At 25.5% G+C, this 14,076-nt stretch overlaps 2 protein-coding genes and 1 non-coding gene across 10 annotated transcripts in view; 2 read left to right on the top strand and 1 right to left on the bottom strand.

Moving 5' to 3' along the window:
- The first annotated feature begins 1,863 nt into the window (after positions 1–1,863).
- Positions 1,864–1,982, top strand: LOC132937777 (5S ribosomal RNA). Its single transcript, XR_009663841.1, has one exon. It is a non-coding gene; the product is annotated as a 5S ribosomal RNA (ribosomal RNA).
- Positions 1,983–2,695: 713 nt separating this feature from the next.
- Positions 2,696–10,784, top strand: LOC132935819 (cholinephosphotransferase 1). The gene is made up of 9 exons (XM_061002446.1): positions 2,696–2,932; positions 3,084–3,427; positions 7,248–7,395; positions 7,449–7,571; positions 8,195–8,298; positions 9,552–9,683; positions 9,741–9,899; positions 9,975–10,100; positions 10,169–10,784. The coding sequence occupies exons 2-9, from the start codon at positions 3,155–3,157 to the stop codon at positions 10,412–10,414; spliced, it is 1,311 nt and encodes a 436-aa protein (XP_060858429.1). The 5' UTR covers positions 2,696–2,932; positions 3,084–3,154; the 3' UTR covers positions 10,415–10,784.
- Positions 10,785–13,068: 2,284 nt separating this feature from the next.
- The window catches only part of LOC132933748 (MAP kinase-activating death domain protein), a 38,095-nt gene continuing 37,087 nt past the window's right edge, over positions 13,069–14,076 (bottom strand). For 4 of the 8 annotated variants that reach the window (XM_061000022.1, XM_061000024.1, XM_061000025.1 and 1 more), the window contains one exon: positions 13,070–13,780. In XM_061000022.1, coding sequence (XP_060856005.1) covers positions 13,637–13,780 — 144 coding nt within the window. In that variant the 3' untranslated portion in view covers positions 13,070–13,636. Of the gene's footprint in view, positions 13,781–14,076 lie in introns of all 8 variants that reach the window. The other 4 variants (XM_061000026.1, XM_061000027.1, XM_061000028.1 and 1 more) reach the window with 2 other exon arrangements.

The following is a 14,076-nucleotide window of genomic DNA, read 5'->3' as shown; positions in this document are numbered from 1 at the left end:
CAAAATGGTAAATTAAGAGTAGTTTTCAAAAGCATCGGGACACACAAAATAAAATTAAGAAAAAATAGGAATTTTTACGCAAAACCTGTTTTCAACAAAATGGATTTTGTTTTTTGGTGTGACTAAAAAAAAAATAACCGTTGACACACTAAAATATATTCACCGAATGTTTGTATTAGAATTTCCTACCCATAACATTTTAAAAATATTTTGACTCCCTTTAAAACCATTTGTTGACATTTTTAATTTTCAATTTTTTCTTATAAATATCGATAAAAAAAATGTTGATAGATTAAAAAGTTTAAAAATGTAATAAAAAGTTCCTCAAAGTTGTAGATTCAAAATATTTTAGGTTCATTGGAAATTGGCATTATTTTTTTTTATAAGCATTTTAAAGTTAAAATTTTGATATAATTAATCAATATTACGAACATTTGTGAATTATTTTGTAGTTAAAAAATTATTATTTTTTTAATTTTTATAGCTTAGGATTAAAAATTTAAAACAAGGTTTCTCATAAGTAATTCATACTGTAACCAACCAAAAAATTTGAAAAGTATATAGGTAAACACAGTTTTTATTTATAGATATTTTAACTTTTAAGTTAAAATTTGGACGTACCCCCCAGCATAAAAATATTTCGTTATTATGAGAAAAAAATATTCATACAATATTATTAGTCAAATATTCATTATTCAAGCACTTTAAAATATTCACAAAATTGAAAATATTATCATTTCCCAAATGCTGCATGGGAACCAATTAGATATTTAAAATAAGAATAGTGTTTTAATTGTCTTGTTGTAATTTAAAAACATTATTCGTGGGTATACTGAAACTTTTAAGTATATTATTATAATTTATACACAAGCATTACACAATGACATTTTTAAACGCAATATTTTTGGAAAAAATTAATTGAAACTATTTTATTAATGTTTAATAGTTAAATACAATTTTAGCAATAATATCATAAAATATACTAATAATAATTATACGTCTCGGTAAAGCGCGATTGAGCATAAAAGTTTATACTAAAGTCGATTTATTTTTAACATTCCCTACCTATATGATAGGAAACATGTCACAAACAATACTTTATCACCATCAGTTTATAGTGAAACAAAAAATGCCATAAGTCATAACTATATTTTTTCTCCAGAAACTTGTCCTCGGAAGAAAACGATATTGCTGCAATTGGAATTGTATATATTTGATGCTTAGCAAAAACGCAGCGATCACAATTTACTAAGAAATATTGCTGTACCTACCTATGTCTTAATTATTTATGTATGGCGGTTAAGCGGTTTTACTTGTACTTCGCACTTATTCATAAATCATAAGTTATATTAAGTAATAATTTATAATTAGGAAACTAGTTGCCATTATGCCGTATCTTATAATTGAATTTTAAATTACTAATGTTTGGGATTTCGCTGTTGTACACGGTATACCACACAAAATAATTGGTTCAGTTCTCCATAACATTTGGTCGTGAATATAATACGAAGTTTTCATTTTAATTTTGTTAATTTTGAATAATAAAATATAATAAGTATATGACCCAATTGTCATTATTAAGATATTTTTACTAAGTAAACTAAAACAATTGTAATTGTAAATAGGTACCTACTTAGCACACATATCAAAATCAGAATATCTCGGTGAAATAACTAAAAAAATTGTAAATAAAATTGAATAGTTCCATTGCATTCATCTTGTACATTACAAAAATATTAAATAAATTCAATTTGAAAGTTATTATATTTATAAAAATATAACAACCAAGCATAGCTGGTACACGGTATTAATTACTAACCTTAACAGCTTTACCTATATATACTCGGATAAACTCAGGTTGTCGCCAACGACCATACCACGTTGAATACACCAGTTCTCGTCCGATCACTGAAGTTAAGCAACGTCGGGCGTAGTTAGTACTTGGATGGGTGACCGCTTGGGAACACTACGTGCCGTTGGCATTCTTTTTTATATTTATTATTAATTAATTATATATTATGTAAATATTTGTGTTTAATTATTATATTTATTCATTTTTATCATTTTTAATTTGTTTTTAATGAAATTTCTTTGTTCAATTTTTAAGACATTAAACATACTTAGGAATTGTTATATAATTCGGTCATTTTCAGTCTTACATCAAAATGGAAAACTTATTAATATAGCTTAACAGTTTATTTTATATAATTAAAATAAAAAGAATGATACTATTTTTGTTTTTTATAAAATGTTCTTGCCGGGCCATCTTGCAGTTGGATAATGTACCATTCGTTAAATACCTATTTATCAGGAAAAATATCATTAAAGTCGAATATTTTATACGGTAGTAATAATAATAATTAATATGGTTTATCCATTAGTTAATTATCTAATTATCTGTAATAATAATTGTGAACTGGGTATTTTTTTAGTACTAAAATATTGAAAAATCGTATTCAATGGTTCTTCCTTTTTTGCAACAGAATCCTGCTGACAGTTGTCGATTGTCGAAACTTATCGATTGCGATTTGCCGTGCCAAAATCGTAACACAGCCAGCTGCGGCTATCTGCTGCAGCTGCCGTCGTGCCACGGTATATAATAATATTATAATTATTGTTCATATTGTATGACGTAAGCAGACTGTTGGCTAGACGTTTGGCACGGTGGTGGTCTTATCACAAGTCGAACGAATATGGTCCGATTGATATCCGGCGAGCATTATCGATAACGAGTAGCCACTGAATCCGAATGGTTTTCATGTAATATTTCACAACAGTGTTAAAACGTATTATTACTAACATTTTTTACTTGATCGTTTTTCGGTTAGAGGTTAAAGTTTAAACGTACTTATTCGATCGGTCCTGATAAATGCAATGTTTGTACATTTTCTAAGAATAAAAATGGCTCGTTGTTAACCACACAAAATATGATGTAAGTACCTATGATTTTTTTTTCGTAATTCCTTATTTTTTTTTCTTTTGTCACCATCAATAATACAATAATTACATAATATTAACAATTCCGATGTCAGTTACTTGGTACATTTTTGTTACACGACCACTGAGACTAAAATTTGTTCCAGACATATCTTCGCGATGCAGTAGCGACACCAAAACTTATAAACATTACTCATCTATCGTTACTTAGTCATTGATGCAGTGTCGGTACTCAAGCATCCTTACAAAAATGTTTTGTTTTACGAAAAATAAAATATTGTTACCAGTTCAACTTAAGAAACTTGGCGAACATACTTATAAATGTGAGAGCCGAAGTCTTACCGATGTGTATCTGCAACCTTTTTGGAATTGGCTATTATTAAAAACACCCATATGGATGGCACCTAACTTAATTACACTAATTGGACTGATCGTAAATGTTGTCACTACACTGGTGATTATACGTTATAGTCCAGATGCTAATTCAGAAGTAAGTGGGTATTTCTGTTTGATCCAATTGAAATTAACATAGACCAATCATATAAAAAATATATACATCATATTTAATTAATCATACACAATTATTCTTTTAACAGAGATGACTCATTATTTTTTAAAAGTATTAACTTATCTGACAGTTTAAGGTAAATGCAACTCTTAACAATTTATATTACCCTTATTTTTTTATCCTCATGTTTGCTAATTATATTGTTATTAGTATGGCTTGTATTTTAATCAAAATAATGGTTTTATAACCTAAAACACCAAAAGTTTTTCTGAAAAGTGCATTTAAAAAAGTTGAATTTTTTAAATTTTTTATTATACAATAGAATAGTTGTTTATATTAAAAACAAGTTGACCATCAAATAGTGGTTATGAGGGAAAAATCATTGTACAATAGTATGCACCTGGAAACAAAAAAAATTGCAAACACATTGAATTCCAAAGCCCTAGTTAATAGCTTTTTGTATGGTTGCACTATGTTAGAATTTGATATATTTAAAATTTTACAAAAAGTACTTTTTAAAATATTAAGTTAACTGTTATAAGGATCAAAATGTGTTTTAAAATATTAGAACTTATATTATTTATTGTTTAATATGTCTATAATATAGTTTTTGTACAAACAGTTGAATTTAGTAGATGTATCTTTTCAAATGTCTACAATTTCAATCAGCACAATTAAAAGAAATTTATATATTTTAATATCAGCTATTAACTTATTTTATAAAAAATAAAAAATATTCTTTCCACTACGTAAGATATATTTGAAGATAAAATGTATAACAGTGTATCTATTATGCTTTATAATAAGCAGCTACATTTTTATGATATCAATATTATTTAAATACAGTAGATAGGTTTATTTGGGTGTTATATTTTTATTATTTTTGTATTACCTATTCATTGAACATTATATGCGAGGTTATATGAAAGTAATTGTTTGAAAAACATGTTTTTTTGTATTGCCTTATAATTATACTGAGTAGTGACTCACTGTTTGTTTTAGACTAGTAATTTCTACTTAGTAATAAATATACCTACATCCTGCTAAAATACTTGAAACTTAGATGATTATATAAACATTAATTTGAAATAAAAATTCAATGTAGTAAATCTTTTTATAAATTTCACTTTTAAAATTAACAATTTCAATTTTGTTAAGAAATCTTGTTAGTTATTTTGTCAATAAAAATATGTCCATACGTGCATAAAATATGTCTACCAACGATGATTCCATTTACTCAGTATTCACCATTAAAAATAGGTAATTAATAAAAATGTTTGTACCTTACATAAAATTAACATGTTAGAAGAATCTTTAAACATTAATCATAATTTTTTATTTTAAATTTATTGCAAACCAAAAAATATTTAAAATTACAACTGTTGCCCTTTTTTCTTTTTTTCATTTATTAAACAATTTTTTTGTGGAGATAAATATGGTAATATTATTGTGATGTTAATATGATGTTTATATATTTCTCCATTACCTACAATGTTTTAAGAATGTTGTAAATTTTAGTTTCTATACATACTTATATAAGCTTGTACAGGGTGATTCATAAAGCGTAAAACACTCATTATCTCAAAAAGTATTAATGTTTTTGAAAATATTTTTGTACATAGTTTCAAGTTGTTAAAAAAACTATGTTTTTATTAAAAAATTATATTTTTTATCTATATAATTTTTTAAGTTTTTTACTTTTTTCAATGACAGCATAGAGTTTTAAATTCATTTGGTAGTTATATTATTAAAACAATTGAGTTTCGGAACTTCAAAAAGATCATATTGTGCATTAATTAGTAATTTTCATACCCAAATTTCATGAAAACACTGGAATTTAATTTAATTACATTTATTTTGGTTATTTGGTTTATTTGGTTCGTATTTGTTCAATTTTTCAATTGATATTTATTTTATAGTTGTATAATAGTATATTGTAAGTATTTGTTGTTCTTATATCTTATAGACTGCTCTATTTATTACAACTTTCCCACTACTTTCTAAAATGATTTTTACTTTTTCTAAGACAATGGCTATTTCATTTTTAAAAACTTTAAACAGTTTTTTGATGTAAATTATTTAGTATTCAGTATTCCTTATATTTGAATAAATTATAAAATATCTTAATAAACAATACAAATAGTTAATTTTTAAACGTATGAATTGCGACAAACAAATAAATTGATTAATATCTAATTTGATATAATTAGGAGTTAGTACTTTTCTTTGGAATTCAAACTATTTTGGAGTTCGAATTAAATATAGAATTCCAAACTTTTTGTTCAAGTTAGGTTCCGTTTGATTTTAAAAACTATGTTTAACTTTTTAATTTGAACAAAACATCTAAGTTTGATTTAATTTTTGAAACTTTGAACAGTTTAACCCACACATTAATTGTTTGATTTCAAAAATAAAAAGGAGGACAAGTTGGTACCGCTCTGCTGATTAGTGTTATATTTGAATTCAATGGTAAATCATGGAGAAAAAAGATGTTGTGTCAGCTTAGCATACTTCTATAAATAATCAAATTTAATAGTTAAAAAAAATTTTATAAAAATTTAAAATATTTCAAGGCTATAAATAGCGTGACTTTCTGGTAAACTCATTCTTTTTGAAAAAGGTAGAAAAACTTGTTAGGGACCTTCTATTAAAATTTCTAACTGAAAAATAATTTACAACATTTAAAAAATTCATCTTTGCTATAAATAGCTCAAAAAAAGTCAAAATTGTTTGTACAGAAAATTCCATGTATGGAAAATGGTAATCTTAACATTTGGTAAAAATTTCAAGTATCTAGGATTATTCGTTTTTTGAATTACAACAAAATATCAAATATTACTAGATGAAAATCCAATATTAATTAATACAATTTTCCGGTAAACTTTTTTTTTTTAAGCTATAAAAATGTGTGGGGAGTCTTTTATCAACATTTCTATGGTTAGCTATGAAATGAAAAACTTTTATGCATTTTTTACTTGAAAGATAGTTTGAATATCTTATAATTTTGTCAAAATTTGAAATTTAAACGCATAACCAAATTTTATTTTATTGCTGGATGATTATTATTGTTTGTTGAAACACAATTATAACTATTTAAGTATATATTGTAATAAGTTATTAAACTAGTTATATTTCTTAATATTTTGTCTCTGTTATAAAATTTATTTACATAAAATTATGTGTTGAGGTCATTATTTTATTAATTGCAGTTGTATAAGTGGCATAACTTCAAATTTTAATCTCCACGGAGATGATTATGTTGATGAAATAAAGTAAAATGAACATGTTAATAACAATTTTTTTCTTTACTTACAGTATATTTTAATAGTAAAAAAAATATTTTGCTTAACTATTAAGATTATTATTAAATGCTCTACAAAGAGTACTATAAATGTCTGGTCGTCAATAATGATTCATCAATAATAATGTAACATAATCTACATATTTGTAGACAACTTGTTTTTAAAATTAGAATTAAATTTGATAAACATAAAAAAAGTACATCCATTATGGTATAGTAATATGTTGTTTATTATATGCTAATAACTAAGTGGATATGGAGAACATGATTCATTACATAAATATTTCCGCTTGAAAATATATGGGTAGTTGGAGAGTGAGTTGAGGTCACATTTGTAGGATTTAATATTAGTTTCTAATACTATATTCATTTTAAATCCGAGTGAAATATTTAATTTGAAATGTTAAGAGGTCCCCATTTATTATTAAATAATAATATTATTATAATTTAAATTGTATATTTACTTATGTATTGATTTAACTTTGGTAATAACATTTTCAGATTCCTAGATGGGCAAGCTTTTTGTGTGGTTTTGGTTTATTTGTTTATCAGAGCTTGGATGCCATTGATGGGAAGCAAGCTCGAAGAACTGGTTCTTCTTCACCTTTAGGAGAATTATTTGATCATGGTTGTGATTCTGTTTCTACTGGTAAAATTAATTTGAATATTATTTTAGACCCAAATTAATAATTTTTATTTCAGTGTTCATTACATTGTCAGCCTGTGTGTCAGTAAAACTAGGAGAATACCCTTCATGGATGTTTTTGCAAAGTTTTTTTGCTGTTGCCTTATTTTATTTTGCTCATTGGCAGACTTATGTTTCTGGTATGTTAACATTTTTCAAAAAAGTAATGGTATTCTAACTAAGAGCGTCGGAGCCGTTGCATTTTTTAGTACAAAATCATGTCTTACAGGAAAAACTTGCACACTCAGTAGAACAGTAGGTTTTGTTAATTTTTTTTTATTTAAAAGAAGAGAACATTTTGCAGGTTGAATTAAAGCCCGATTTTCAAAATTATAATTATAGAAGCTAAGATATGCATTTGAATAATGCTCAATATTTGTTCTTTTTCAAACTTATTTTTCTACCACTATTTAAAGTAAAATGAAAATTTGGCCTTTGATCTAACCTGAAAAATGTTCTCTTCTTTTAAATTAAAAAAACTAACGAATTCCGACTATTCTACAGGAGAGTTTTTCTTGTGAAGTCATTTTCGTTGATATAATACACTGTATCAACCCCCCGCCCCCTCCACCTCACTAAATAGGTATCGAGCTTTAGATTATTGGGAAAGTATTATAATTAAGGTAATCACTGTAATATAAAAAATTAGTTTTCAAATTTTATAGAATTTCAGAAAATTGGAAAAACCAGCACCGACACCCTTAAGTTTATAGTATATTATTATATATTTATAATTTGTTGTTATTTTTTTTCCTATGCTTAGGTACATTACGTTTTGGTAAGTTTGATGTCACAGAAACACAACTATCTATTATATTTCTTCATTTAATGTCCGCTGTTTTTGGTACCGGTATTTGGGATTATGAAGTAAGTACCTAATCGTATGATAGTAGGTAATATATTAAACAAGATAGTACACTAATATAGAAAAAAATGTTTTCAAAAATCTATCAATAAGTAAATCAGTAAATTAACATGAGCATTGTATAAATGTTTAAAGAACAGTATAACTATATGTTAGTATTAATCATTGCTGCAATTACCGAGGATGCAGGGGATGCCATACATAAACACATGAGTATATCAGCTCACTTTCTGTTTTTTCCCTATGGCCCATCGCCTCGCGCAACTTAGTAAATTTGCATTCAGTAAAATCAACCTTGTGTTATTGCTTGATTATATGTGAATTGAGTGAAATTTTTAAGTTTGATAATAGGTGAATTCTCTCCAATACAAAAGTTAACTTCACGATGAGATTATAGTTCTATTTAATGCAAATGTTCCATGTTTTTCATGGGTCAGAGAAAAAAACAAATTGTACACTGACTGACATCTTCTTTAAGTCATACCTATTGGTTTCATTTTAAATGTAGTATAATATTTTTGTGATTAAATCTTCTGATGCATTGTATGGTCTAACTGTATTAAAATGTGCTTCTAATAAGTACCTACTGAACTGATTATCTATTAATTATCAGGGTGTGGATTTTTTTTAAATAAAATAGTTAAAATATGTTAATATCTATGTTGTAAATTTTGCCAAAATATATACATATTTAAAAAAAAACATGAAATATTAGACAAAAAGAAACTAACAGAAAAACAAACAAACGAGACCAACTGGCAACTAGTCAATAAAGTAATTGATTGTATAACAGAAAAGGCAAATTGTCTACTTATTTATTACGATTTATGAATGATAATCATATTTCCCACAAAATAATGATTATTATCTATATACATGTGAATAGATAAAAATAAATACGTATAATTTTATTTAGGATGTATGAAATTTACTCTTTTTAATCATAGTTAAGAAAACTGCATTTAATAAACTTATATATACATAACAAATCTGCACCTTATTAATTATATATTATTATAATTATTATAATATATCTGAAAGGAAATATATTTTTATCTTACAGGTCATTGTTTTGTTGTGATAGTTTTTGTTAAGCATTTTTTAGATTATATGTGTAATGTGCATATTATGTAGTTTAATAATATAACTCTGTATCACTAGTAGTTATAAGCCATGTTTGTATTGTATAGTAATGTTACACATTTTTTTTTATTCCTTATACAATATATTATGAATTTTTTGCTTTTATTTTTAGATTCCTTTTTTGAATGTCAAGCTGAAGTTTGTATTACTGCTTACGACATTAGCTATATCGATAATTTTAGCCAAATCAAATGTATCTGTTATACTTACTGGTGGTATTGGCAAAAACGGATCTTCAGTAGCCGTAAGTTAAATAACTTAGTTACGACTTAAATAAATTCTCATTATTTATTTATTTTAGGGTACCAGTGTTTTGTCTCCTGCTATTCCTCTTTTGTTAGTGGTTCTGCCTGGATATATCATTGCTTGCAAGAGTACCGAAAATATTTATGAAACTCATCCTGTACTTTACATAATGGCATTTGGTTTAGTTACTGCTAAAATAACAAATAAACTTGTGGTAAATAAGCTTTATTCAGTATCACATTATAATTTTTACTATACAATTTAATTTTGTTTTATTTTCTGTTACTAGATTGCTCATATGACTAAAAGTCCAATAGAATATGTCGATTCCACGCTTATAGGCCCAGCCATGTTATTTTTAAATCAATATTTTGATTCTATTTTGCCAGAATACTATGTGCTGTGTGTTTGCATGGTAATAATTTTCAATATCTTATTTTTTTTTGTTAAATATTAATGTTAAATTGGAATTTATAATTGCAGGCATGGACTGTTATTGATCTAGCAATATACTCAATATTTGTTTGCAAAGAAATATGTGATCATTTACGAGTTTACTTATTTTATATAACTACTACTACATCAACTGCAAAATCTGGCGCTTCTTTTAAAATTACAGGTACACATAGTAAAAATGGTAGCAACAATTCAAGTGGCTTGTATCAACAGTTTAAATATCCATCTACATTTACTAGTTTTATATATCCATCAAAAACGAAAACAAAATAATAAGATTAAGTTAATTGTAGTGTTAATCATTGTTAATCTCATTGTCGACGATAAGCAACCAATATTAAAATATTGAAGTGTTTGTTGATATTATTTTGGTTTTTATTTCTAATGTAATTAATATTTGTTATTATATTTATTTGTACCGAGTACGCGGCTGATGCAATCACATTTATATTAGGTGAATTTAAAACCTACTGTTGCCAAATTGTACATGAATATATTAACAATGACTGTTTGTTATTTTATGTGAGATGTAGTCTTTGCCTTATATTATATTATTTAAGTGGTTACATTTAGTAAATAATGGGATATGTTTTGAGTTAACTATGTAATTGATATTGATTATAAAACATTATTCATAACAATATTATGGACTTTGTATTGAAATGTTAAATTTCCATAATTACAGTTAGGGTAATACATTGAGTACAAGTTCACTATTACCAATAAGTCTAAAGAACAAAATTTTTTCAAAATTTTATAGTGCTTAATTGAAATGTTATCACATCTATTATAATTTATAAATGAAAATGTTTATACCTTATATCGTAATTAAGTTGTATAGGCGGTTTATAAAATATATAATTGTACTTTACAATCCTAGTTTGAAGTTTTAATGTTTTATAAATTAAACCAAATAGACCGTATAAAATGTAGATATTGTGTAAGATTTATGGTTTTCATTGTTAATTTTTAATTCACAAAACTTATAATTGGTCTTAATTTTTTATCATTAGCTTAAGTTGTACGAGACTAGTATTGCTCATTTCTATCCAAATAGAGTTTTTAACTCACAAGTCTATGTATTTAAATTTACTAAAAATAAAACTATATAAATAAATTAATTTTGTTAAGGATTACATATTTTATAATATTATCACAGTAGTTATAGGGCTATCTAACTATTGTCTTATATTAATACAACCATTAAATCTATTGCTACATATAGAAAACATATTGCCCAATACTGGACAACTGCCGAGTGCACTAAATAATAAGTATAATAACTTAATATTAGCACAGCACATTTTGTATAGTCATCACTCATTGGACAGGATGATATATTTGGGATCTAAAGATCTCGTTGGATGGTTTTCAGTCAGTCTTTATAAATGTCACACAATGTTTGGGCAATTAATCAGGGCACTTTCTTGATGAAATATAACACCTTCACTAGTTTTGGTTATAATTTAGAGGTTCGTTATAACACCACACAAAAATCTTTAATCAGTTCAAGTTGTACTATTATTGTCTTATAAGTTTAATAAATAAATACATTATGTCTAAAACGATCAGTATTCATTATTTTTAGATTCTGAGCGAAGCGATGAATGTATTGATTTTACAATGATGTGTGTTTTTTTTTAAATTTTTAAATTTTAAAATTTTTTTTTATTTTTGTGTGTCACCTTTTAGGACAGTAAAAGTGCTTGGATTTTCTTCAACAGTAACTTTTCTGATAGGAAAGTGAATCTAGTTGGTACTTTGGGGGGTCTAAAGTAAAAATTTCCCAGTAGTTTACAAAAGCGACATAAAAAACAAGCTCCTAGGTTATTGTTTCAAAGGCAGATGAAAAAAATTAAAAATCCTTAGTCACAGTTTTTATTTATAAGCATTTAAAGTTCAAATTTTGACAAAATACAGAAAAATCACGAAAATTAGCAAATTATTTTGAGTTGAGAATTCATAAAAATTTTTCTTTTTAAATCTAAGATTTGAAAATGTAATATAAGATTACTCATAAGTTTTTCTACCTTTATCAAAAAAAAAATGTCTACAAGAAACTTAAATTAAATTTTTATGAGTGTCTGAAATTTATATTTTTACAACATTTGATATTCACTCGATTTCTCATGTAACAGTTTTCTTATTTTATTGTAATTAAAAAACAAATGACTGTAGATACTTGAAAATTTCACTGAATGTTTATATTAGCATTTTCTATACACCATAAGATTTTCAAAATATTTTGACTCTTTTTGAGCGGTTTACGGACATTGTCAGTTTTCAATTTTTTTAGTTTTTTTTTCTATAAATATCAATAAAAAATTTTTTGCTGGGTAAAAAAGCGTGAAAATTTAATGCAAGGCTCCTGATATATCGTTCTAATAGCAGTTGAAAATTATTAAAAATACATAGGCACAATTTTTTTTTATAAGCATTATAGCAGTTCAAATTTTGACAACATTTATCAAATTTATAATTTATTAATTATTTTGTGGTTAAAAATTTATAAATTATAAATTTTTAACTTTTATGGCTAAGGATTGAAAATTTAAAACAAGGCTCCACGTAAATAGGTTGTATATAAATTACTTTATTCACAATAATATCATCAAATATACTTGGTAAAATCATAGGCTGACTGACCGTTTTCGCTCAGAATCGTTTTTCTTATACAATGATATTATATCATTGAATTCAAATTTAATACCATCCATTACAGTGACCCACTTGTAACCTACTGTACAGCAGAGCGACATACACTTATCCACCTTTTTAACATTAAATATTAATGGTTGATGGGAATTCTACTTTCAATTAAACTTTAAACAAAACCATGACTTATAGGAATTTAAATATTTTGTTAAACATAAACTGTTGTAGGTACTTATTACAATGATCAAACAATAGTTGTAGTAAACAATGTATTTGTATTTTATTTGATAAAATTAACACCACATTAAACATACGTTATACCTAAATGTACAACATTTTAACAAAGATAATTTTAAACAAAATTTGATACAACTATACATTATTATAATGCCCTAAACATATGTATGTACCTACAATTATCAATATATTTATATTAATAACATTGTTGCAAGTATTTGCAAGAAATATAACAGTTGCATAAGTTTAAGAAAATATAACTAATCTGTTATTAGGTACTTTTTCTTTCCCTAATATTATAATGTTCATAATAATAAATAATAATAACGATTATTATTATAATAGTTTTTATCCTATAAATATATTTTAAATGAAAACATATTATGCAGTTAAGTTATGAATAATATGAATAAATCTAATTAAAAAAATGGTGTTACGAAAGTTATTAAACCATTTAAACACGAATGGCCCATGAACATGAAAACTATATGATAATAAATAAAAAGGATATTCTACTTAATTCTAAATACCATATTTCTGTGTTTACATTTTTAATTAGGTAAACACCTGTAATAATTGTCTGACATATATAATATTGAGACATTAGCATTTGTTTTCACTTGATTCGGCTGAATATGTTGACAATTTCCGTTGTGTTTTGTCTTTATACGTTTGACTAATTGTCCGTTTGTGCCCAGCAGCGATATATGAAAACACACATAGCACTGCGTAACAAATTTGTCCAGCCTTAAACAGACAAATATGATACAATAGTTGTGTATGTACAATAAAATTTATTTATTTTAAGAATTATTGATGAATCCATGCATTTCAAAGCAATTCAATGCATCAACTAAGCTACTATCAGTTAATTGTATGTATAACATATTTTCTATAGAACCTACGCTCTCATTTTCTCAGTTAGCTTAACATTTGTTTACTTTTTATTGTAACTATTTGGAGGAGTACATTATTATATAACACATAATTCAGGGAACTTTAAATTGTGAAAACCGAATTTGTTACTATGATGATTGGTAATA

The sequence above is a fragment of the Metopolophium dirhodum genome, chromosome 1 (genome assembly GCF_019925205.1).
Source record: "Metopolophium dirhodum isolate CAU chromosome 1, ASM1992520v1, whole genome shotgun sequence".
Taxonomy (NCBI): domain Eukaryota; kingdom Metazoa; phylum Arthropoda; class Insecta; order Hemiptera; family Aphididae; genus Metopolophium; species Metopolophium dirhodum.
This window is presented reverse-complemented; position numbering and strand designations above follow the sequence as displayed.